At 38.9% G+C, this 27,328-nt stretch overlaps 1 protein-coding gene across 2 annotated transcripts in view; it reads right to left on the reverse strand.

The window, feature by feature from the left end:
- Window positions 1-520: 520 nt before the first annotated feature.
- The window catches only part of NALCN (sodium leak channel, non-selective), a gene marked incomplete at both ends in the record, with an annotated part of 224,145 nt that continues 197,337 nt past the window's right edge, over window positions 521-27,328 (reverse strand). For both annotated transcript variants that reach the window (XM_082278001.1, XM_082278000.1), the window contains 19 exons: window positions 521-714; window positions 2,008-2,125; window positions 2,802-2,951; window positions 5,009-5,159; window positions 5,813-5,970; window positions 8,250-8,365; window positions 8,892-9,024; window positions 9,823-9,916; window positions 10,620-10,768; window positions 12,930-12,998; window positions 13,995-14,114; window positions 16,836-16,910; window positions 17,304-17,410; window positions 17,947-18,040; window positions 21,500-21,598; window positions 21,682-21,802; window positions 23,758-23,864; window positions 24,564-24,668; window positions 25,786-25,953. In XM_082278001.1, coding sequence (XP_082134127.1) covers window positions 521-714; window positions 2,008-2,125; window positions 2,802-2,951; window positions 5,009-5,159; window positions 5,813-5,970; window positions 8,250-8,365; window positions 8,892-9,024; window positions 9,823-9,916; window positions 10,620-10,768; window positions 12,930-12,998; window positions 13,995-14,114; window positions 16,836-16,910; window positions 17,304-17,410; window positions 17,947-18,040; window positions 21,500-21,598; window positions 21,682-21,802; window positions 23,758-23,864; window positions 24,564-24,668; window positions 25,786-25,953 — 2,328 coding nt within the window. The remainder of the gene's footprint in view (window positions 715-2,007; window positions 2,126-2,801; window positions 2,952-5,008; window positions 5,160-5,812; window positions 5,971-8,249; window positions 8,366-8,891; window positions 9,025-9,822; window positions 9,917-10,619; window positions 10,769-12,929; window positions 12,999-13,994; window positions 14,115-16,835; window positions 16,911-17,303; window positions 17,411-17,946; window positions 18,041-21,499; window positions 21,599-21,681; window positions 21,803-23,757; window positions 23,865-24,563; window positions 24,669-25,785; window positions 25,954-27,328) is intronic.

Here is a 27,328-nt window from a genome sequence, read left to right on the forward strand (position 1 = left end):
AAGCTTAGAATTGTAATTCAGTATCTGTACTTAGTAAAAATACTTCCCTTGAACATGAAGTCAGTGCTGACCTCTTCAGGTCATTTGTGAATAATAAAATCTTTCTAAAGAAATGTTACTAAATAAGAACTTAGGGAAAACACAACAAGAAGAAATACACTGCCCCTGTATTGTAAAGTGTTGCCACTTTATGGTAGAGATTGAAGAAAACCACAGAGGCGTGTATATCAAATTTTCACTATGATTCTACAGAACACATGAAATCTTTCAACGCTCTGTCTGCTAAAGGCAATATAGTCTTTCTGGCTTTTTTAGTACTGCTATAGTATACAGGTTTCTTAGAGTACAGTTAGTACCTATAAAGGTCAATTCTAACACAGAAGTGTGTGCTACGCTTCATATGGCAGGAGGATAAGCATAAGAGAAAATTGATGACATTGATTTTAAATAAATCACACATTGCACAGCATCTTTAGTTCTAAACATAGAAAATTAGATTGTAGTATGACTTAAATGTTTGTCAGATATCAAGAAGGTCCTCTCCACTCTCATCACTCTCCACAGTTAATTGTCTTGTCCACCATTTCTTGACTTCTGATCCACAGGAAGCAGCATCAGACATGGGATTCATTTTGCATGCAACAGATTTCACAGTTGAACGTCCACCAAAACGGAGGTTGACTGAAGACACTGAATGGCTTATTGGTTTGGGGGCTAGGAAATTAAACACAAAGTTCTGTATTAGAGTTGACCTGCTTCTTGAACATTTTTGCTTAGAATCCAGGTATACAGAACTAGCAGGACTACGGCACCTTTAAACTGATTTAGTTCAGAAAGAGTAGGGCTCTGTTCTAATGTGGTGGTGGTGGTTTTTTTTAGTTTTTTTTATTGTTTTGTTTTGTTTGTTTGTTTTCCCAGCTCCAGATGTTCACACTGCTCCCACTAATCTGCTGGTAGAGCAGTTTAACTGAGCAGTGTCTCATTTCTTTCTGCTGGGATAACTGATGCAAGATATCTCTTCTTATCCAGCTATTTGCAAGCTAAATGATTTAGGCAGTACTTACATGAGCTAACTTGCTGTCAAAATGGTGACAGTATTAATGTGAGGAAGGGGGGGGTGGGGGAGGTGCTTTTAGGAGTGGGAGCTACGTCTAGAAAGTGATACTTTGGCCTAGGGGTTGAAGCCAGTACAAGTTGCTGATATGGCACTAAACCACAAGCCTAAGTATATTAACTACACAATTGATCTTAATTATGCTATTCATGATTTTAAATACCTGTCTTTGCTGGACTGGAGGCAGACTACTTATCTGTCAGCTGTATTGTGCATGGAGATGACCCTCCTTTTTAGGACCATTCACTGAGGAACATTCAAAATTGACATGGACCAGATCAGTGCTAAGAAAGGAAACCCTGAGCTAGTCATTCTTTCAAGCTTTCTCACTCGAAGGCCTGTGCAGTTGACTATAGTAGTATGATTCCTCCTTAGCATGTTTCACTCTTTCTCTCTTTTCCAACAAAATGTTGATCTTTGCTGCCCAGTGATATTTAAATGGAAATCATGGATTGAAAGCTCTGTATTAAACTATCCTGTTTCTTGGACAAGTAAACTGGCCACTAAAGTAGGGTCAATAACAGAACAGCATGACTATTTCTCCTACTTCCACTTAGATATGATTAGGGTCTGAATTGTGGCAGCCTTTGAAGGCAGTGCTCTGATTCAGAATAGGACTGACTGATGTCAAAGGTCCTGAGTAAATGTATGAAAAAGTGAAAAATGCAACCTCTTTCACAGGGCAATGCTTGAACCCATCCAAAATTTCAGCATTGTGAGGAAAAGGAGAAACTGCTTTATTTCAACAGGCATGAGGATAGGAAAGCTGTGATGTGGTTACAAGCAGCAGCCAGGAGGCAGAACCATGCATCATGAAGCCTCTCTTGGCCTTGTTACTGCACAGCACCCATTTTGCATGTGGGGACTCTACTGAATGACTCTTTTTCACTTACCTGATGGCAAACGCCATTGTCCAAATTTCCGCTGAGGTTTCCCAGCATCTCCGGAGTCTTGTCTATAGCCACCTCTGTCAGAAAGTGTCGGGCTAAGGAGCTGCTGCTGGCTACTTGTCTGAAGAGAGGAAAAAGAATCAGTCATAGCTCCCCCCTGCATGGGTGTAAGCCTAGGAAGGGATACCTTTCTATTCTGTTTAAAGATTTGTCCATGAATACAAACAAAACATATTGCCATTGGTTAAGGCAGCATGCTTTCTACTCTTTAATACCCCAGAAAACTACTACTAACAAAAAGATCATGTGGGCTCTCTTTGCCATTCATCCTATTGAAGGGTATGAAATTATTCTCAGCCTACTCCAACTACTGTAGAAAGCAGCCCTTACATTGTACCTTCTATATTCCCTATCCTGGAAGAGCCCAGGACTCCTGCTCAGAGGTCCCAGCATGCCCAGTGTTCTCACTCTCAGTGTAAACACCATTTCAGAATGCCTGAACTGGAAAGCTTCACATCCCCAAGCCTGCACACCGCTCATGCAAGAGCTGAAAGATGGGGCTGCCAGAGTTGTACAGCTGAGTTTGCCCTTTATGGTGATAGCAAGACAGCTAAATATGTCGGGGAATTACTACCTTGGAGCATCTTGCCTTTACATCTGATGGCAAAGACTGAGGTAAAACAAGGTATTGTTTTTAATTTTTTTCAGCCAAAATGATGTTTAAAAAAGAACAAATAAGAAGCATGGACATTTTCTGCATTTGTTATGAGTAGCTGATAGTTTTCTGGATAACATACCTCTGGCTGTGCACTGTTATCTTGATTAATGGCATTCATATCTTCACTTGGCTGTGTTGTCTCAATGCTGGGGGGATTCAGAAATCGGCTCAACTCCTGCTGTTGGCTCTCTCGTAGGCTATGGATAATGCTGCACGACTGCTGCTGTTTCTATCAAGGTACAATATGCGATGAAAAAAATGTCACACCAATGAATCTGATTTTTTTTTTTAAGCATTCTAAATATTTAACTGAACAGTGAGCACCAGCTGTGGATCCCAGGTGCATTGATAAAGGTCCACATATTAGATGTCGCTATTTAAATAAAGTGAATTCCAGCATATTTGTAACCTTTAGGGAATAGAGGCTGAAACTCATGAACTACATTAAGTGGAAGGCACGTTGCTCAATTGTCGGTTTAAACCTAGAGTTTAAACACATACAAAGTTTTGAATTTATCAGTTAAAAGTTCTTGCAGAAAAAAAGAAACCAGGCAATTGGTGGAGATTCACAGGTAATTATGTGAAGGCAATGAAAAAATTCTGATTTCTTTCATAGACTTTGGAACGGGCTGTCAGTAAGACTGAATAAAATAGTAGTGAAAACCTTGGGACTAAGTATAGATTTGCAGTACAAATAGAAAAACAAACCTACTACCATTATGATTTTACAATCTAATTTGCTTTTAAATTAAAATAAACAGCACTTAGGAAGGGTTTCACTTTCCTGGGTAGTTTTCACATAATCCCTCTAGGGAGACTTACAGAATAACAAGAGAATTTGAAAATATATCTTAACTTCCATAATTACATTCAGTTTATAAATGGTTCATAGAATGTGAAATGATCTGAACCATATTATTAGAGTGAAATGAATAGCATATTTACTTTAACGTAGTGTAGTTCAATATCATAATGAAATGAACAACAGAGTTGAACAAACCCAGAACTGAGGGCTGAGATTAAATTTATGGCCGTTATTATTACAGAGATGAGATCAAAATGAAACTATGTATCATTGAACACTGATGGTTCAGCTGGAATGTACATTATATTCAAAATGTCCAGCTAAGTATTTTTATAAATTTACAAACAGAAGAAGACAGATGCCATGATTACAGATCACTATGGAAAATCCCCATTTATAAAAAGAAGAAACTTTTTATAAAAATAAAAAATATATGTGTCAAAACCTGGACTCAGACTTACAGTAACTGAAATATCAGTCATCAGTGCAACCAGGCTGTGACTTTTCATATAAAGGAAGAGTTGGCTTTGGAAGAAGAGATGGAAATAACTGCAAAACTTAAATCAAATGTCGTGATTTTTTTTTGTAATATAAATTTAATCCAAGCCAAACTTTGACCAGCATATATTGTAGCCATCCTGATCAGAGGTAAAATGTTTCTAACAATCAGAAACACTGCATAATCAGAACACAGAAGCACTGGCTGGGTCTCTTCTAATAACTTAAGAGACTGGGGTTTCCTGCACTGCTCAAGGCAAGTGACAAGCCAGGATTTGTGTCATCTGGCTAATCTTCCCTCTACGACACCACTGCCTGCTGGGAGTGGTCTCTGCCTGGACCCATGCCTGGAGGGCAGTGATGCTCCCGTGGGCAGGGATGCTCCTGTGGCAGTGGTCTGGGGAATATGAGTATGGACAGGAACATGCTGTGAGTGTGGGTGACCCCATCCCAGTCCTGAGCAAACACCTTGCCCCTGCTTAGTTTACTGGCTACAGTGTGCCATGTTTCATACACCTGCACACAAAGTAACTGGAATGGCTCACTCAAATGATTTATCTTAATACAGGCTCCATTTGGAGAATCATCTACAGGTTTCTCATCTGCTAGCAGAGGCAAGGAAATTATACAATTGCATTCTGTGAGGAAAGATTAGGCCTATGAAGTTTCATTGAATTACATTATTTTTTTCTTTATTCCTTTGACTTTGGTCTCTGCACATGCATCTTCCTGTTGTATTGAAAAGACAGATAAAGTTTGGGCAGGAAGACAGTTTTTGCCTTAAAAAAAATGCTTATTTTTGTAGCACTTTCAATTGACCTGTAACAATCTTTCATTTTTGCTTAGTTAGCAAAAGCTACATACTTTTTCAAATAAGTGTTATCATGACTCCAGAGTAAAGGAAGCATAGGAACAGCAGATTCCAGTACCGTTGAGCAGTCCAATTTATGCAACCATTTAGATCCTGCTTTAGCTTGACTTACTGCTCTGATTCGCTTTAAGCACTTTTTCAGCCACATTCGTATGGTCTGTTTGGCCACTTCCTCTTCTATGGTATATTCCAGTTGTTCCCTAGCAAGCAGCTCTTCCAGTTGAAGACTTTTTCTGATATCAACAGACCTGTATGAAAGCATGCTGGAAGAAACAAAATTTACTTATTTTTAAATGCTGGTGTCTTTACATCTTAATTTAGAAAATCAATGCTCATACTTAAGACCTTAGTGCGAAAATATGTAATTCGGGTATGCACAGTAAATTCACATTGGAAGCTAAAAAATTGCTGAGATGATTCTAGAAGAGACTTACTGTGCTGAAAACAAAGACCTCATCACCCACATCCAGCTATCCAATACAGGTGAACTGCTGAACTGTGAGGAATTAGGGCATTTGTGGTGGTTTGGGGCTTTTTTCCCCCTAAGTGTTTACGCCTGGATAACGTTCCCATTTCTATTTTATTTCTAGTCAGGGTCACTGTCATGTTGCTACACTTGAAGGTACATTTCATTAGTTGGGATACAAGAGGGACATGTGACTGTAGTTTGTGACAAACCTCCTGCAATGAAAATGTTAAAATACTTACAGCTGATTCCCTAAGACCTGTATTTTCCATCACTAATATTTTTGCAGGAAGAAAAAGGGAAATCTAATTTTTGTAAAACATTTAAAATTGAAGTGCTTCTGTAGCTACCAGTCTTGCCTTCTCCCAAACCTAATGACTACATGTTAGCCTGGAAAGAAACACAGGCTGTTATACATGTTCTAAAACTGTAGAGAAAATCTCAGGGTACCTGAGCACGTCATGAAAAGTGACGTCACCACCATTGTGGAGCCGCTCCATTTCATAGCACATGTGCTTGAACAGCAGCTTGTCCTTGTCAAGATCCACCTCCAGCCTGCCTCGCAGAAGCCTCAGCAAAAATTTCACGCGGAAGGTAGGGATTACACCCTGTGTTAAATTGCATAATGGATGGTAAATTATTACTGTGATCCAACAACCAACTCAGGCATTCAGCTTGATCATTGAGAGAAAAACTATTTCTCCTAGCCTATTTAAGTCACTGTGAACACATTATTGAAGAACGTGCACATTCAGCCAGTTCTTCAGCTAATTCACAGAAGTCTTTGTGGTTATTTGACTCATATACAATGAGACTCTATGCCGTTAATTTTGCCAGAAATTTTCAAAATTGCTTGGGGATTTAGTTTCCCCATTTGCATTCATCTGTAATTAGAATCATACTCCCAAAGAGCTACCTTTGAAAAATGGAAATTAAACTGTAGCTTAAACACTCATAGCCATGCCTATAACTCGTTGTAAACCTGTGCCCTTCTCTGTGCATCTCTGTAGGAACAGGAGAATGTTGAGAGTTTACTGGCTTTTTAGAGGTTATCTGCTCTAAGACGCAGCGCATCCTGCACTTTTGGTGACTACAATTTTTATCTATTGTTGCTAAATTAGGACTGAAAGTACTTCCCTCTGAAACCGTGGTACTCACAATCTTCAAATATTTTGTTCTGCTAAACAAGCCTCATCAGAACTATTTTTGCTGCAGGGTGTTGTTCTGCATCAGAGATACTGTCAGTGCTGGGCATGATGGATTCAGAACTCTTTCCCCTCCATGAGTACAGACAGGAGCTTCCATCTCCAGCACAGCCACATGCCAACCACAGACAACCACTTTCACCATAATGTTCGCATTCAAATCTTAGTGATGTCATGAATCATTCAGATGATGATTTAATTTGTGTGGGCATCTGAGCAGCTCAGTATCCCAGATGTTATTCTCATTTCAGAATCACAGAATGGTTGAGGTTGGAAGGAAACGCTGAAGCTCACCTTGTCTCACCCTTCTGCTTAAGCAGGGCCTCCTAAAGCCAGTTTCCCAGGGTCAGGTCCAGATGGCTTTTGAATGTCTCCAAGGATGGAGACTCCACAACTGCCCTGGGAAACCTATGCCAGTGCTCAGTCATCATCACAGTGACAGTTTCCTGATCAGAGGTAACTCTTGTATTTCAGGTTGTGCCCATTGCCTCCAGTCCTGCCACTGGGCAGCACCGAGCAGAGCCTGGCTCTGTCCTCTCTGCACTCCCCTGCAGGTATTTATATGCATTGATGGGATTCCCCTGAGCCTTCTCCAGGCTGAACAGTCCCAGTTTTCCCAGCCTTTCCTCTCAGGAGACATGCTCCAGTCTCTTCATCATCTTTGTCTCTTTGCTGGACTCTCTCCAGTATGTCGGTGTCTCTGTGTACAAAGGAGCTCAGATGTGAAACCAGGACTCCATCTGAGGCCTCACCAGGGCTGAGCAGAGCAGAAGGACCCTCTCTGCCCTGGCCTGCTGGCAATGAATTGTCTAATGCAGCCCAGGATACCATTAGCCCTCTTTGCTACAAGCGCAGTGGTGGCTCATGCTCAACTTGGTGTCCACCGGGGCTCCAAGTCCTTTACTGCCAAGCTGCTTTCCAACTGGGTGGCTTTAGCATGTACTGTGCCTTGGTTTATTCTTCTCCACAAGCAAGACTTTGCAGTTCTTGTTGAACTTCAAGAGGCTCCTGTGAGCCCATTTCTCCAGCCTGTGAAGGTCCCTCTGGATGGCAGCACGACTCTGTGGCAGATCAGCCACTCTGCCCAGCCTTGTGTCATCAGCAAGTGTGCTGGGGGTGCCCTTTGCCACTCTGTCCATGTCATTAATGGGGATGTTGAATAGGACTGGACCCAGTATTGACCCCTGGAGCACACAGTGAGTTACTGGCCTCCAACTAGAACCCTGCCAATCATCAACCTCTGGGCCTGGCTATACAGTTTTCAATCCACTTCACTGTCTTCTCACCCAGCCCATACTTGATCAGTGTCTCCATAAGAATTTTACAGGAGATGGTGCTGAAATCTCAGCAAAGCTCTTCTGAAGATCAGACACAAAAATGGATATGAATCTGTAGACTTCCAAAGGAACAACTCTCAGGGAGCTGGGAGGAAAGATGGTATTATACTGATCCTATGAATAGGTATGTTTGTTTGTAAATCTGCTATTACAAGCACTTCACAGAATACAGGTTAGTATTTGAAGCGCCATGAGCAACATTAAATCATGCTCACTTCTCAAATTTGACCAGTAACTGCTCAGAGAATTTTGTCAACACACTTTGTTTTCCCTGTATTCGTTTTCAAGAAAAACTGGAAATTTACTGTATTTCTGTGCTTATTATCAAGAAATTATTATTCTTACCTCTCTTTTGTCATCAACCATGTTCCATATAATTTGAAAATGCCTTAGATCATTATAACTTAAGAGCTGGTCTTCTTCAGTTGAGTAAAACAATGAGAAATTCTCCACAATGATAGCTGAAAACCACAAGAACAAAATACACCCTGAAGAAAGTCTGTTGTTACATTGTAACATCTAATTCTGTTGTGCAAACACCACATTAACAAACGCCTGTATGCTCAGACAAGGATTTTGAATGCGTAAGATACTATCTTGCCACATCAGTATTCACCATGCTCACTTTTTAAAGGCTGTATCTTAAATGCTGGTGAGATACCTAACCAAACATCTAAGATCAATTCAGTGAATTCCAATGATGTTTGAACAAAGGTTTTCTTTCTTCAGTTAAGCTCAGAAACCAGTGTTCCATAGGGTAACTCTACTCTACAAATAGAAAATATCTCTTTGTTCAAAAAGCTTTCATTCCCAAACTTCCTGAGTTTTAGCATTCCCCTGCCAAAGAAGTATCAAAATCATTATACGCATACAAGGTAACACTGACGGTACAAGGTAGCCTCATACCTGAATAGCACAACAGACTCACATCTAACAAACTATGTGCCAAGATGGATCTTTTTGTTATTAATGTGTATTTTCACTTACCAACAAGCAAATTTAGCATGATGTATGCAATGATGACATAGAAAGAACAGAAATACATAAGAGCACCAGCATAATTTCCACAGTCTGTTTTCCAGTAGGTGCTGTTATCTGGTGTACAAAATGGAGGCTGAACCTTCAAACCAAAAGAAAACAAAGTAAAGTGATAATAAGAATAAAAAACCTACTAATTTCTCTGCAATCAATAGAATATTTAATATTATTTCTTTAAGGCTTATTCCTAATTGGGGAATAATACAGTGGGCATTAATGTGGGCAGGTTTTTTTCTTCCTTTAGTAGACAGAAACCAGGAAAGAGAGAGAGGTATGACAAAAAAGGCTGAGGCATGGATCTTACTACCACACAGAGGGCACATTGTGCATTATGCCACTATACAGGAACAACCTGGTGCTTTGAAGCATAGTAGTTTTCAAAACGTTTCTTCCCTGCTCATTAATTTTAAAAAGGAAAGGGATATGATTTTCCTTGCAACAGAAAGCACAGATAAACATTTACTTGGGCAAAATGTAATAATCCAAGGCAGAATTTTGAGGTCATCAAGACTATCTTTCACATAGAATGAGCCAAAGTACAGGAATCAAAGACAAGGTTAATCTCAAAAGACACCTTGCCCCAGTCAAAGCAGAGATAATAGTGAAAAATTAAGTTACTGCATTTCTGATTTTGAAACCATCTTTTTATTTTTGTTTTTAAATCAACTAATAGCCTAGCTCCATGAAATATTATACTGTGAGTATGAGACTGGAACTGCAATTTGTGCATCATGTTCTGAGGTTTAGTGAACATTATTTTCTTGAAGAGATAAAGGCAAGCCCAACATTCCTTGTACAAAGCTAAGATACGGAAAACAGTTTGAGATGGAAGGGTAGCTCTCATTTCTTGTCTACTTATCTCTGGCAGTATTGTAATTACCATGCAGTCATGCATAATTTTGTTCCAGTCTTCTCCAGTGACTATTCTGAAGAGTACAGTAATAGCCTTGCCAGCTGATGAAAAATTTGCATGTCTGTTTTAAAGAAAGAGAGAGAGAGAGATTGAGAATGAGAGACTGTTTCACTTCCCAGAATTAAAACACTGGCAAGAAAAAATGCTTCCATTTTCTACTGTTCTACTATTTTAACCCAAAAATAGTTACAGTATTATTTGAATGAGCTCATTGAAATATTTATTTCATGACTTAAAATGCAATAACTGAACTCTAGCTCAGACACTCAATACTCAGGTCTGAGTATTTTAGCTCACTTTATCAGAGATCTAAAGAAAACTCAAGGCCAGATCCTATTTCCTGTCTCCATTTTCTTTTGTAAGCCTGATGATGACTGGGAAATATCCAGCTAACAGCCATTTCAAGGAAGTGTCTCCTTTCTGTATCAGCCTGGTATATGGATCCTGTTCCTGGGTGATGCTAATAAGATGCAGTAGGTACACTGTGTTTCAGCAGCTTGTGGGCTAGCACAGTACTGCTTTGAAGCATATTTCAGCTGGCATAATGAAGAACAGCTCTCAGTCTGCTCTGGGTTGGATCAGGTGTCATTTGGCCCAATGCACAAGGACTCGACCGTGTCTCCTATCAGAAATTCTGTTTAGAACTCTTCAGCCAGACCTGCAGATCTGTCTAGCTTTTACCACAGATAAACTTCTCTAGCAGAATGTGATTTCTTCAGGCTGTTTAAAGAACCTCCCCATGAGGTAGGGACTAGATACTGTACCTGTTAATGTTCTCTCCATATTTCACTGTACCAAATAACACCACTCCAGCAAAAGCATAACAAAGAAGCAGTAAAAACATGCCCACTATGATGAAGAAACTCTTGTACATGCTGACAACCACAGTCAGGAGCAGCATTTTTAGTGTCACCTGGAAGGACAGAGAAAAAGCAGTCCATGACAGCATTCAGGAAAGCAAAGATAAAAGAGAAAAAACAGTTCTTACACTTGCCATTTTGACAACAAATCCTTTATACACATTCAGTAATGGATGAGCTCAGTAAAATGGTACATTATGAATGTGATTTGAACTGTGTGTGCTTTTTATTTGTTACAGACATCAGCACATCTCCGTCATTTACAAGGTCAAGATGTTGCTCCTCAAGAAGTATATATAGGATATACAGTGTAGGATAGTACCGTGATGGTACAGCATAAGCTCAACTATAATATTCCAGGACCAGTATTTTCCTGAAGTATCAGCATTAGCAATGCATGAACAGTGGTGCAGTAAACCACTCTGGGCTTATCTGAAAGTGATCCTAACTGTTAGACAGAAACCACATGTACTGCAGCCTACCTAAAGGACTGTGTTCATGTATGGAGAAGGGGATTTCCTTAAGATCAGTACAGCTTCTTTAAGCTAGTAGTTTCTCATGGAAGTTTGTGAAAGCCCAGGGACACCTTCCAGAAGCCTTCCAGTACCTAAAAGGGAGGTGACAAGGGAGCTGGAGAGGGACTTTTTACAAGACCATGCAGTGACAGAATAAGGGCAAGTGGCTTTAAGTTGAAAGAGGGTAGGTTTAGATTTGATATTAGAAAGAAATTCTTCACTGTGAGGGTACTGAGGCACAGGAACAAGTCGCCCAAACAAGCTGAGGATGACCCATCCCTGGAAGTGTTCAAGGCCAGGCTGAATGGGGCTTTGAGTAACTTTGTCTAGTGGAAGGTGTCTCTGCCCTTGGCAAGGGGGTTGGAACGAGATGATCTCTAGGGTCCCTTTCAACCCAAACCACTCTGTGAGTCTATGATTCTGCAAAGTTGGCCAAAGAGCATAAGATGAGAACATAATTATGAAAATGTCATAGGCTGTAGTCCTTGACAATAGGTATTACTTTCCCATGCATGTATATTTTGTATTTTACTCTTGATAAATTTATTGCCCTAGATTGTCCTAACAACCTTAACTACTCTGGATGCGATGAAAAATTCCCTTTAATGGGACTGAGGGTGTCATTTTTCTTTATAATTGTGCCAAATTCCTGCTGACCTTAAGTCATCACATTGGATCAGGACAGGTAAATTAGTGAAACTGACACAGTTTGTAACATGAAAGTACAAACCAATAGGTTAAAACCGTGAAAAAACTTTACAATCAATCAGAAAGCTTTGAAGGCAATCACTTGGTCTGGTTGCATAGGAGAAGCAAGGATTTTTCATTTGACTTCCAAGGCTCTACAGGCTCTGTGTAGTCTGATTGAAAGAAAACTTTTTATCTTTACTGAACAAACCCTTTGACTTACTGTTCTTAACCCTGGCAACCTAGTACAGCAGTCTTTTTATCATTTACTTTAATATGTCAGACTTCACAGAAAATATTTGGATAGTCTAAGAAGTTCTACAGCAAGGGAATGCAGTGTCACCACTTGTTAAATAAATGTGTTTGTTCTCTGCTTATGCTTATTCTGCCAGTCTACTCTCCATTACACCAGAGAAAATCCAAACACAAAAGAAATGTAAACTTGAGAAGTGACTTGCTTTGTCACCATTCCAGTGTTTCCAGAAGAACATCTTGGCCCAAAATTGTTTTTAAATTGAATATAAATCCTTTACTGTGACAAGTCATACAGTGTAAAGACATGAGACACAGACCTGCACTCTGGAGGAAGAAACTTTTTTAAGAGAGCACTATCATATAAAAATGAATGCATTCAACCACCACTACAATAGTCTTGCAGCGAAAATAAATAAAGAGCATGCCCATCACACCTCACTGAAATGGAAAGGGCTGAAAGTAGCATAGTGTATGTTCAGAATGGTAGAGAGCATTTTTAAAAGCTGCAGGATTGCAGCTGCATTTTGTTTTCTTAAAAAAATTAACTTTTCCAGTAACCATTGCACTATTATACAATATACTTAAAATCCTGACATTTTAAAGACAGCATGTAAAGTTGGAGACTGCTGCTTGAAATCTCCTTTTTTTTCTCCTAGAAAACTGAGCCTTACAGAATTTTCACTAGAGATGCACAGCATCCAGTCCTTTAATCTATACATGAGCACTGCAATAGTTGTAGTTCCTAATTTGTACTTACATGCTTCCCACAAATGGAGAAAAACCTGAAGACGATTACACATGCCCCCATCATGTACGTGTATGCATTCTGGAACACAAACACAGAAGACTTAATATATGGTCCCCCAGGAATCTCTTGAACAGATCACTAGAACTGATTTTTTAGTAATGTAGGGCAGTCCCCATATAAAATAAATCATAAACTAGTAGCAACAATATAAAGAACACAAACCCAACCTCCTCACACGTCAAGCCAAAGAAACGTCAGTCCTCTATTAATTATGTCCATCAGGCCCAGTGTACTCATCTAGGCAATTGCTGGGTTACAGAAACTCCTCAGACCTTCCAAGCTACTTAGTAGCTCCCTGAGCGAACTGTGAATGTCAGGGCAAAATGACTAGTCACACAAAACAGAACAGAAACAAACAGAACTTGGGGCAGACAAGAGAGAATCCCGCAGACATTATAAGGTTGTGACTTTGACAACTTGTGATTGATGACAAGTATCAACCACCCCTTCTCCTTCTCCTGTAAATAAAGAAACCAGGAGTGTAGTCAAATTTAAAAAACATGTGAAATGAAGGGAGAGCTGATTTTCTCCGCTCTCCTTCATGTGTCTTCTTGAATTAAACACTGCCCCTTAACCAACACCAGTGGTATAGAATTGCTGTTGGGTTTGGGAGCGTTTGTCTAGTTCAGCAATTTTGAACCTATGTCTTCTTCCAGTCCTCTGCTCCTGTTTGTATTCTGTACCTTGCCTCTTTCTTCCTTCATGCTCATAAGACTGTTAGCAAGAACTCTTACTCTCTTCAGTCTCCTTCCTTTCCTCACTTACATCCCTCCAAAAGACTTGTTTTCTACCACATTTACACACTCTAACTTGTACCAGTAAGACAATTTTTGCACTACATGATTGTCCAAGACAATGATTCATTCTTCTTAGCATCAAACTTAGTTTCTTTCAGACATATTTCAGCCTTATTGAACTCTCAAAGGTTTATCTGGATATATACCAGCAATCCTACTGCTGGTGCTTAAAGACAAAATAATTTTAATCACTGGAATTGCATTTTGTATATCTTACCAGTAAGGCAAAGTGAAGTATCACCCATATAACTCCAAGAGATGTAACCAAGAGATCATACCGATTTCTTCTGCTTTGCCAGAAGCCAGAAGGTGACATGGCAATAATCTTCATCGTGACCTACGGATAAAAAAAATTCTAACTTGTAATGAAGAAATGATTATTCCTTGCCATGAGATCCTCTTCCATTCCCCAAAATGTTTGACTGGGTCTATTTTATGAAATAGTTTCAAACAATGAGGGGTAGATTTCACATCAGCTAAATATTCCCACGTGCACTAACTGGATAATATTAGCTTCCCTTGGATGAAGGAAAACTGGCACTTGTGTAAGACCACAGATGACCAAGGGATGAACAGCATTCTGAAATGTCTCTCTGTCTCCATCAAGTATCAAAGACAGACTTAATGCTTAATGTATAGATTGCTGAGGTGAATGTGGGCTTCTATGTCAATAACGTAGCTAAAAAAGCTAGCAGTATCCTAGCTAGCTAACTGTCTGTAAGCAAGCTGAAATGACATAAACACATCTGAACTCAGGAATATAATTGTGTTCTGCAGCAACCACAGTTTGGATTAATTAAAAAGCTTTCATATATTGCAAATATTTCTTGCTTTAAGGAATATTCTGTACTCAGAATCATCTCTACTCAGCAGCATGTAAAAAAAAAGCTAAGAACAGTAAAGGCAGTACGTTTTACAATGTACCTGGTAAAAGACAGCTTCCAAAGTGCTTGACATTTCCAATTTAGGTTACAGGAATGCAGATGAGAAGCTCAAGAATAGATACTAATAGTCACAGAAATAGTCACATCAGGTAACAGATACCAAGGTAGAGTGATGCATGTAAAGGGAACGCTTAAGAGTTTCTCATATACAAGTTGTATTAAATCTCAGAGCAGGTTAAGAGTCACTATAAAAAGGCTATAAATGTCAGGCATTCATTACATTATTTTTTCCATCCCACCTTGCAACCCTGCCATTTAACATTTCTGAAAATGAAACCAGATATAAGAGGACACTAGCTTGAGGTAAAAGGCTGATTTTCCAGTTAGCTTTTTACCTTATAATGTTTTCTGACGCCTTACTACAAAGTGAACAATGTGGTCTCTGAATCTCTAATTATCATTTGAGTTACCTAAGGTATCTTGACTCCTTATACCAGATTTACAGTCACCTGAGATGCCCTAGGGAACTGAAGATGGATGGATGGATGGGACTTGCAAGGATGACATAAGACCTGTAAACATCCCTGGCATTCTGGAGTGGCTAGTGGAGGTAACTGAATTTCACCCTTCACCTCCCTTGATCACAGTAACAGCTTAAACACCTACCTCACATGTAGAATTTAAACACCTAGCTTCAGGTGTCCATAAACTTGAACTGAATACCACACCATGGAAATAAAAAAAATCACATCTCCCTTTACTCTGTCATCATCAGTGTGGTAACAAAAGTGAGATCTTCAAATTCTTCCTATTTTCTATACCACATATTTAGGATGTAAGCAGTAGAGGTTTAAGGCTGAATCAGGAGGTGTTAGGTTGGACACAGGACCATCAGCTATGCAGAAAGCAGACAGCAGACTCTGAAACCAGACTGTGCTGCATTAGGGAAGATCCTGGTCAAGAAGCTGCTTCCTCTCTCCATAAATTGTGTGTGCACTCACAGTGTGATAGCTTGCCTGTTGAGACAGTCAACAAATTTTTCTTGGCTCTGACAAAGTTCCTTTGAAATTCTAGAAGTGTATTTGTTTCCCCTGGCAGTATAAGAGAAAAAGTATTTCCAAAGACATAGTTACTAGGTAAATTAAAACCTGCCTGAGTATGACACAAATAAAACTTTTCTGTGTTTGCACAGTCTCTCCAGAGATACTGATTTCTCCTGGGTAGGGAAAAGAGAAGCAACAACATGGACATACTCTAGCTACAGCTGCTACAAGGTCTTCACTTCATTGTTTATTCATCACTGCTGGCAAAACCTATCAATGGAACATAGGAACTGTCATATTGGATTAGAGCAGTGGGAAACATAGTCTACTATCCTGTTTCTGATAGTGGTCAGTGTCAGCTATTCAGTGGGGACTGACAAGAAAAGTAGTCAACCAAAAACTTATAAAGAATTGTGTACTAACCTAACCACAGAGGAAACATCTTCTTTAGCATCATAAGTGTGTACTTTGTTACACTATGGATATCCTTATACATTAAAAAATATACGTTTTTCAAAATGTGTTTAAATCATTAGATTCCAGTCTTATGAAAATAGGCTAAATACACCTTGCAGAGACTGTAGTAACAATATTCTCATAGATAGAGAGCTGCTACCACACAGGAGCCAGACCTGTGCAACAAAAGATAGACAATACTGGAGCTGGGGTGCAGCTTATTAAAAGATATTAAAATGAATTACGATACTTAAAACAAAATGGAGAAAGGTTTGATTTTTTCACAGCTACAGAATAGTGGGGAACACATCAGGAAGAACATAAATGAATGAAGCAGAACTTCCATTAGACAACATAGACCTTTTGTTGTATGGAGGGAAGGTAACATGAGATGTTCTGCAAGAAAAGAGTTCACTGGGTTCACCAAAGCACACTGTTAAATATTCAGACTTGAATATATATGAAAAGACACAAAGCTCAAGGTTGTAGAGAAGTATGACTATAACACATTATAAGTTTCTTCTTACATGTTTAAAGAAAAGTGACACGGAGAACCCTGAATGTACACATTCAGAAATAAACACCACTGTGAAGAATGAGAAGCATCCCTAAAGACAAAATGAAATATATAAATACAAGTCTTAATCTCAAGAAGTCATAAATATACTACTTTACCTCAAGGACAAAAATGAAGGTGAAAACAACAGACATTGTTGCTAAAGGCACAGTCACTGGATCTGCAGCATCCCACTGAAAAGCAAACATAATCCATTCATAGAAGAATAGCTGTTAAACAGAATAAATGCCTCTTCACTGCCTTAACTTTTCTTGAGGGTTTTGTTATGAATAGATTTCACTTTAAAATATACTCAGACAGGAATGGCATCTCGGTGTACTCTCTCAGGTTTACAGCTTAATTAGAAATTAAAACCAGTGGACAACACTACAAAAAGGCAGAAATTGACTCAGCTCCACATTACAATTAATCTACAGTGATCTATGCCAACTGAGATTGCTGTATCTAGGAATCATGTTTCCTCACATTCATCACACTAATGGCTCAACCGATCATTAATTGGTGTTAGGAAATGTGCAACACATGCTGTACTACTGTAATGAAACGTTTAAAAGAGACACAATTACCTTAACTGATAACAACACAGACTGGGCCAGAACAAGTACAGCAATAGTTCTCTTAAAAAATGGATGCTGAGTTATATCATACATCTTAGCTCTAAAGCCATCGTTATCTGAAAAAGAAAGAGTTTGAGGAGGAGAAGAGCTAAAATACAAAATGACATTTCCCCCTTATTTCTTGACATATTTTCCATGTTCATTAGAGGCAAAATAATCCTTTCCCATTTTCAAAATACATTTCTAATTTTCTGACACAATTTTCCATATCAAACAGGGCTTCTGAACATATAATTTCAAATACTGAACACCAGTGTTGCATGAAAGCTTTGGTACTTTTACGGCAAGTGCATCATTCAACTGCTGTCAGGTTAATACATTCCATTCATATCATTACAGCCAACTGCAAATATTTTTCATTTAGAAATTCATTTTTTCATTAAGGCTTATCCTAAAACCATCGAAGCACAACCTTTTTTGGGTTGATTTTAATAGCCTTATGGAGAGATCTGTAGTTGGAGCCTGTTTCCACATTAACTTATGCACAACCTCCTAGTGGCCTCACGATTACAGTTTTAATTTGAATTGCAGACTCCTGGGGAATTACGAACACTAGGGCTGAACATGAATAAAATCAAAATATCTTTGATACCCGGACGAGGTGGGAGATGAAGAGGTTGCGCTATCTTCAGTCTGCTTTTCAGATCCTCCCATCGTCTCTGATCTACAGTCAGTAAAGCTGTCCCCTTAATATACAAAGAGAAGCATATAAAAGCTTTTGTCATTTAACAGCTAGAGTGTTCAACACTGCAACATGAAAACAACATTCTCCTTGGTGGCTGAGATAAAGTTACATACACAACTTCCCTTAAATAACACACTGTTTGGGGAAAGAAGTCTGAAGTATCAGCTGTTACTCAAGGGGATTTCTGGATGCATTAGCTGTGAGTTTCTGGGACTCAACTCAGCAGGCACAGTTGCTGCCCTGTGTAGCAGCAGCCCAGTGTGGGCAGTGAAACCTGTAGGAGGTCTTCCATTTGACTGAATGTCATTTGCCAGGAAGCAGAATGGTGGATTTTGTCTGGACTTTGCAGCAGAAAATCCTGTGGTTTGCTAGTGCTACTACAGTTTCTTCAGGGAAGGAGCCCTCCAGGACACCACCGCTGCTCTCCACAGCTCTTCTGCTTGGGGTGTAATTGAAATAAAATAATAGTATGCTATGAATCTACAAGAGTTCTCCACAGAGGAAGCTCAAAGAGAAGTGAAGACACACCTTTAGTGCGGGTGGTAGTAATGCATGTAAATGTTCACATAACATAGCAAACTTCAAACAGAATTCAATGTTATCTAAAATGACCTTCAAAGCAAAGTAAGTTTCTTATCACTTCAGAGAACTGTAAAATCTCATAGAAGGATTCTAGAGTTACAAAAACAAAGGAGACCTTTTCAAGGTAAATGTCAAAAGCCTGTCTCCCAGACACTTGGCTCCTGTCCCAGTCAGAAAAGAGCTGCACTGAGCTGGGTGAGGGCTGGTGTGATCTTTGGGGCTTGCTGGGCATTGGCTTGTGTAGGTGCTGGAACTGTGGCTGGCTGTGCAACTGATAAGGTCAGGATTTCGTCCTCTTAGTGATCATAATCTCTTTATAGAGCTATGTTCCTAGATGGCACCCTGGGAAGAGGTGCCTTCCAACACAGTGTGGACAAAGTGACAGATGTAAAGATGCTGGTTATTCCTGTCAACCCCAAACGACACCATTTAGAAACACAGATTAAAAGACAACACCTCAATGAGCATGTCTGGTTTATATTCTTGGAGAGCCTTCACAGCAAACAAGACAAAAGGTGGCAAAAAAGAGTGGACTTTTGTAAAATCTAGAAATAATGGTGCCAAATTGCTTTGTTGCTCAGAAACTGCCAGTTCTACAAGCAGGATCATCATAAGGGAACCACAGAGCAGAGCACTGCAAGCAGATCTAGGGCTGGAGGAGCTGTGCTTGCATTTGGACTTCAGCTCAAAATGCTAGCTAATATTTTAGTTGATCACATCTTCACTGCTGACTGAACTCCTGGAACTTGGGAGCTGTGACAAGTGATAGGTGGGAATTGAAATGGGGCTGGGGGTTGGAATAATTTGGGCTATTGCCTTGTCACTGGTACAACCAAGGACACAGCCCAGAGCTTGCTGCAGTACTTGCCAGTCCAGCATTTCCACAGCTGCAGTTAGTTCCAACTCATATGAAAAACTAGAGCATATCTGAAATTATAATATTTTTTCTTTTTAGAAAATTTAGAAATTTGTTCTCATGAAAAATAGTTTATTCAGTAATTGTGCAACTCCGATCCTTGTCAACAACTCCTGTAATTCTTCTAACCATATATCAGCCATGAAATTTCTAAAGAAAATATCTACTTTAAACACTAATATATTGGTCAAGTAACTAGTTTTAAGAAAATGCAACCTAATCTCACACTGTGGATTGTTTTGCTCTCACTCTCTGGGCTAGTTGCCAGCCATCTCTCTACAATTTTCTTTTTAGTTTCTGGGCATTTCTTCACTCTATTTGAATATTAATTGGGTTGAAACTCTTGCCCACTTAATTAACATTAATCTTTTCAACTCAAATCTGAAAACATTTTCTTTTCCCTACAGTAAATACATAAAAAGTAACAAGAAGTCAAGAAAAAAGAAAGAAAAACAAACATTACATGCCACTGCCAGTTACTAAGAAACAACTGAAGAAGCTGAACCAGAACATATGAAAGACTTATACTTTAAGTATCATGTGAATTCTATAGAAATACTGCCTGATGCGCCTGTTCAGTGTAATTTACAGGGAACTGTTACTAGTGAGCAAGGACAAAAAGCATAAAGCTTTTTGTATTCATCTGTGTATTGACAAATTTGAAGGAAGAGTAATATTGCATAGCTGTACAAGAAGTGACAAAAGCATCTATAAAAATCCAGTGGAATTCTCATACTGTAGAAATTTCAGTTTTGTTAATTCACCAGTCAAAATTTAGTGAAGAAGAAAAGAAATTATTAGCACATTGCTCCTTGTTCTCTGGAACAGATACATTTTAACAGGAATGACTGCACTTCATCTCACCAAAATTATGCAAACATAAAAATACATTCAGAACAGGAGAGATTTTAGGCAATTTTTTTGGCTCACAATCTTCTTGACCCCATTTCATGATGCCCTGCTTGCCCACATTAATGCACAGTAAAGTGCTGCTTGGCTCCTTTCCAGAAGGAGTGAAGTGGTTTCCCTGATGGACAAACTCAACTGTTGTGTTTGCTGCTGAGCTCAGGTCAGGGCCATAGCCAGCACCCAGCTCCAGCACGAGCACACTGGGCTGTCACACATCTCCACACCCCACAGCGTGTAATCATCCTTTCCCTCCCATGCCACAAGTGATAAAAATATCCTATCTCGTTATTTTTGTGAGCTTGAACTGAAAGATGAAAATAATTAATAATTTTGTCTTGATGCCTCAGAGGCACCATAATAGGCTCAGAAAAAACCCTCAGATTAAAGGTTGTGCAGTGTATGTGCAGCAGTCCCATCCAGAGGATTCTACCTTTTAACAAGTGTAGACATGAGCTGCTGGGAAACAATTCCTCTGGGGGCAGGTTTTTCTCCTTTTCAGGGTAATCCAAAAAGCCCATGTGAACTTGCCTAGAACACTAGCTACCTTTTTATTTGAGTGATGGACGATTATTTCTACAATGTACTCTGCTGTTTGTAAGGAAAAAGCCACTCAGCTTTACTTTGGATCTGAAACACTGCAATGGGAGGGTTCTAAAGAGACCCCTTAGTTGCAACACATGGAAGCATAACATGTCTTTTTATCTGCCACCACGTGTGCCTACATCAAGCTAAACAGCTGCATCTGTAAATACATCTTGCTTTATGTTCAATCTCCATCTAGCAGCACAGCTGCACTATAAATAAACTCTAACAGCTTTGTTAGAGTGTGTGATGGATTGCTGTCATCACAGGCTTCAATTTTGTAGCAAGTATGGATCAAGTGTATCTGAAGCCATATTTGCAGTCTTGCAAAATGTAAGATTGGTAAGGCAGTACTAAAGACAGCCTTATCAGGTAACGTAAATAGCATAATATCAGTTTCAGATTTCTTACAGAGCCAGTTCTCCACTCAATAAACCCCCCTCACTCAGAATAAACCACCTCACTTAGTACCTTGTTTTCATTAAAATTAGCGATGACAACTCCAACAAAAAGGGTCAGTCCAATCATGCAGCCAAGGAATACAAAAACATGGATGTAGATTCCATGGATCTGAATAGACAAAAATAAGTAATAGTCAAAAAAATTCATAGTTATTTGTTGTAGAATTAAAAGACTCTGATATGCTTCCTTACCGGACCGACACGATGAATAATAACATCTCTGACTTCCACCCAGCCTTTTAACGAAAGAACTTCAAATAGTGCCAGCATTGCATTGCCCACATTGTCAAAATTAAAATTCCGAGGATTTGCCCTGAAATGCAGTACACAAATAGGTGTAGCTTCAGCAGTAAAGTTGTTCTATTTCTTACCTTGATTCTTCATAGTCTAACACTTGCAAAGTTGGTGTGAAACCTCTGAAACATATCAAAGTTTCGTATCAGGAATAAGAAAACAATAGCAACAGCAATAAATATGTAAAGCATAACTTTTTAGATCCCTGTGTATGTTTTGTTTTCTTACTCAGAATCTGACTCACAGTAGTAAAGCTTATAACATGTTCAAGGCCAGGCTGGATGGGGCTTTGAGCAACCTGGTGTAGTGGGAAGTGTCCCTGCTCACAGCAGGGGGGTTGAAGCTAGAGAATCTTTAAGATCCCTTCCAACCCAAACCATTCTATTGACTCTATGTTGCTGCATTTTAATGCTTTTGCCAGTGACATAAGAAAAATACAGAATTCAAGAAAACAATCGATCTGATGGCATTGGCCAGATTCTAAAATAAATTTACCTGCAGGAGATAATTCTCTAACACACATAAAAGATCTGGACTCCAAGGTCAGTGACATGGTTTAGAAAATGCTGTTCCCTATTTCATTATCACGAGGAACTGATAGCATAAAGCAAAACTTACTGAGAGGATGTCACATCTTCTTGGCTTTCCTATACCATCTGCTCTGACCTTTTTTATCAGTTGAGATTCAAGACAATGTTTCCAGCTTAACATTAAAAGTACTCTCTTTGGGCTAGGTTAGCACTTTGCTCTGCCTGTACAATCTGAGCCAGATAATCCAAGGAGCCCAATGAGTTTTCGACAGTTTATAAGGTAAATAGTCGTATTCCAGAAGAGTTATTAAGTGTTTGGTGCTTCTGGAATCCAACCATTCGGTGAAAAGAGAACTCTCAGATGTAGATATTTCTTTTTAATGCAGTCCTTATATTAAGATCTGGCTCTTGAAAATCTGGCCTGACAGCCAACAGGTGGTATAAATGTCTTTGCGGTAAAACATTTTTCTGCAATAACAAAGCATTCCCCAAAGTTTACAGTTATGCTGATTAAGACAGTTTTTGCTTATTTCTGGATCAAGCTGAACAGGATTGGATTTGCTTACTCGAGGAAGAATTTCTCTGAAGTATACAGAAACAAAGACTTCTGCAGATGTCAGAGTTTCACTGACTGTTCAAATCACAGCATACTATTTCATTAGTGTAGGGTGGCTCTGAATCTACCACTGCTGGTACATTCTTTATCCACAGACATGGCCAATTAAAATAATTGTAGCTGTTAAGCTGATTTTGCAAAATGCCAACCAAGTGAAAAATATAAACAATTAAAAAGAGTAAGTTTTGCCTGTTCAGGTGTTGGAAAATATTAAATGGACTTCATCAGAACACTAATCAAAAACATACATTAGCTTTTAAATAATTTTGACTGCACTTCTGCACCAGATAGACCACAAGGATTCCCTGCACTGGAAAAAAAAAGAAACTGCTAGCTGGCATGGTTGATGGCCATAGAAGAGAAAGGCTGTTTTTAGACATGATATGATCATTTGTTTTTATGGGTAGCTGTAGGCAGGTTGATTTCCATTTCTTTTTCTTCCCATCTTTTCCTATCTATTCTTAGGTTCTATTGTTGCTTTATGGCTCACAGGATGCCTTCATAATAGTCCTAAAGAACAACTAAGTGATGATACTTTTCAAGAAAATAGCTCCTGCTGTAATAATAACTAAATCAAATCTAATTCCTATATAGGTTCAGTACCTAGCAGGTTTTTTTTCTTCCTTTCTGTTTATGAAGTGGAGGTTAAGTCTGGAAAATTTCGTATTTCTGGCTTTTCACTAAATATGCCAGAATTTTTACACTTAATATCATTTGAGTTACAATAAAACCCCTCCACAAATAATTTGATGTCATCACATTTGAACCATTTTTCTACACCAACAGCTGCATTTTTGAAGAAAGACAGGCCAAAGTGTAGCAACTCACCAGACTCGTGGCACCCAAAATCCAGGCTTTTTCTCTCCAGGTCTTAACTTTAAATTGAGATTTTTGGAAACACTTACATTTATTCTGAAGATGCCATGACAATCTTCCTATAGTGAAATAAACCACAGACTGAGATTAAACAGAACCCTGTGAGAGATGCCAACATGGCAGCATAAATAGCACATTTGCCACGATGGGAAAGCAATATATACAGAAATGAAGGGTTATTTATAAGTCTGTGATTAATAGTCATGGACCTTTACCCACATGAGAAATACATCTTTCCTTCGGGACTGACAGTGCTGTACAATTTGCAAGACTACGTAACCTTTCACCTCTTTCCTAAAGACCACTGCTCTCTTTAGGTGATGATGATATTTCTCCAAATGAAGTGAGAAACACAGTTAACTTTCTCCATGTAACCCACATGGCATCCCCAGTGATGTAGACCGCTAGCAGTCTAACCTGTTTTTCAGTTGCGGACCTAGGAATGCAAAGGTGTCATTTTCCATGATTAATTCCTTGTGCCAGCCAGTCTTTTGCAGATAACATGGCATTCATTTGACAATTTTTTTTTAAGACAGTCTCCAATATTTGGACCTGCTTTACTTTTTATGTGGAAACCCATCCTTACCCTCAGTTGCTGACTCCTCTATCACCTTTCCCTCCATCATCCTGCTTCTGAAGAAGAAAGAGCCCAAGATCTCTGTTTCTCATATGATAGCTCTGACTGCCCCACTTGCTTTCTCCAGCAGGCAAAAATGGCACAAAGTACCATTATTTGGAAGCAGAAAAGCAGTTCTTACCCTAGAGATGATGTGAGGATCATTGCATTTAGCCAGTTTTCCAGCAAATAGCTGCACTCCAAAGCTTGCGAAAACAAGCATTAATGTCAGCAAAAGAATAGAAACCTGTAAAAATGAAGTTGTACTTGTCAACCTCTTCTTCTGCAGACTTGAAGAAGAGGATCAGCTCCCTTGGTGAACTGCAGGGAGGATTGTTTTGTGGCATAAACCTGGAGATATGGCTTTTGTAACAGACATATTACTTTAGGTTCTGATCCAGTAACCAGGTGCTGTGTTATATTAGTCTTATTTTTAACATAGGATCTAAGAATTGCAGATAAGGATGAAAGCTTTCTTGCACTCAGTGTACTACCTTGCTAAATTCTGTATGCATAAGAATTGCCACTCACTTTAAATACATTGTTTGAGTACTTGCATATGTGCTGCTTCTGTTTTGCTGATTCAGGCTAATTAAGCTGATTAAGCCGTTGTTAGGTATTTAATTCCAGGATAGCTCCAATAAAGATAAGCATGAGCAAATTAAAATGTAAATATCTTTAACAGAATACAGTATCTATGGAATGCCCACTAGCTTTTTACTTTTTGTCCTTGTTCTATTGCTGTCTACAAGTATTCTGTAGCTTAGTGTTTTATAACAACCTGACCTAGTAAAGCATTCTGTTAAGGAATAAAATGGCTGTTGCTTAGGCTGCCCAATATCACATAGGGTCCCAAGACAATAGATTATGTTCTGATCAAGCAATTGCAGACTCCATTGTTGTTCTTATTACTGTAAGTGCATGACCATGATCATAATAATAACAAAAAAGATGTAATGAACAACTGTATTGTTTTTGGCTGCGTCTCAAAAAATTTGAAGGTAGAGATCTGCAGCTCAGAAACCAGGTTTACTTTTGTTCTTGCAGAACTGCCATCCACTACTACTCATCACTAGAACTGTGAATAAGAGGTAGATTTTTTTTCAGTAGTCCTATGTAATTATGAGCAAATGTATGCTAAGAAAGTAATATAATTTATAAAAGAATTATTACAGCAGCTTTATTCAGTATGAGTTACTTATATTCTAATTTTTAGCCTGTTGTGTGGTCATCTGCAGTGACAGCCACAATGAAAAATAAACAGACAACAGCAGTGAAAAGAACAGAAAGCATGAATTTTACATCAAAATGTTAACTTATTATACCTTCATGCATTTTTACAAGAAAAAAAAATTGGCACATACCAAAAAAATTTCCTTAAAGCCACTAAACAGCTCTCGCACCACCTTCCTCATCTGAGGGACCAGTTTGAAAATTCGAAGAGGTCGGAGGCAGCGGAGCACCATTAGGAGCTGAGCTCCAGATTTGGCAGGGACGTTCTGAGGCATCCAGCACAGGAATATCAAACTCACCTGGGGGTGACAGGACAGGAAGAGGCAAAGAAGGATTAGGCTTACGATGTCTTACCTGGCATAGACACAGCACAGAAGGTCAAAGAACACTTCTCTATCTTCAAATTAGAGGAAAGAATAAGGCAAAAAAAAATCTTATTTACAAAAAGGGCTTAGCTCTCCTATGCCCTGGCTTATTGTCCTAACTAATGGACATCAGCTTGTCTTTGTCTCCCCCTTTGACTCAAAATCTCTTTTATAATCTTAATCAGATGGAGTAGTTCCCAAAGGAAAAATAAAATAGGCTGATTTAAAAGACGGACACAAACTATATTCTTGGAGCAGGCAGCATTATGCCTCTCCCTCCTTCTCATTTCAGACATTCTACCCTGAAACTGAGAAATCCTCACCTGGAAAGTCTGTTAACAGTTTTCCTGACAGTTTTTCCTACCACATTGTTACAGGCATAAGCGGTTTTGTCACCATGTGGTTTCATCACACGAATGTTATGTATTTGAAAGTGTTTTCAAAAAGCATAGTTGTGTCATGTAGCCTGAACAATCTCTGACAAATGGTTATTGATTTAAAGTCTCTTAAGTGCTTCTTGTTTTTTAAAAGCCAGTGTTATTACAGGGGGACAGAGGTGAGAGTATGACAAAAAAGTAAGTGCACAAAAAAATGAAGGATCAAGATGATATCACCAATGATTTAAAACAGAATATAATTAAAAAAAAAAAAAATTTAAGGCAGCCACCCCACCAAAACAAACAGACTTGCCAGTGCTTCTGACTTTCTTCCACATTCTTTTAACATCACCACCGTCACATTTGGAATATCCAAACTACACCACCTAAATTTTCCTTCAGACAAGCAGAGGGATTCAGAGAGATTTCAAGAAACTAAAGCACATAGGAATTGTGCACACTACAGTTTGCACAGGGTTTTGTACAAGTATGCATATTTTTATTTATGCTAACAATGGAATCTTTGATACAAATTGGTCATGACAAATTTTATGCAGCACATCTGCCTGGTGGATTAACCTCTGAAAGATTTAATCTAAATCCATCAAAGCCATTTTTCTCAGTAATTTCTTCAGTTAGAAATTATTTCATACTCTATTATACTGAGCACTGTTTTTGACACATTCTGTGGTGTTTACTGACATATGTGAAGAGGAAATGGACACCATCCTCTTGTATTTAAATGCAAGTGATGTCCCAGAAAAAAAGGGCACTATTGAGAAACTTTTCCCTGAGAACCACGACTGATAGATATGGGATATAGAAAAATGTTGCTTTTCTTTCTTCTACAGCAATACCAGCAACAAAGATGTGCCCTCTGTCAAATGGTAAAGGCTTTTGAAACACCTTCAGTAAAGCAGGAATATTGTTGA

This window comes from Coloeus monedula (genome assembly GCF_965178545.1).
Source record: "Coloeus monedula genome assembly, chromosome: 3".
Taxonomy (NCBI): Eukaryota; Metazoa; Chordata; class Aves; order Passeriformes; family Corvidae; genus Coloeus; species Coloeus monedula.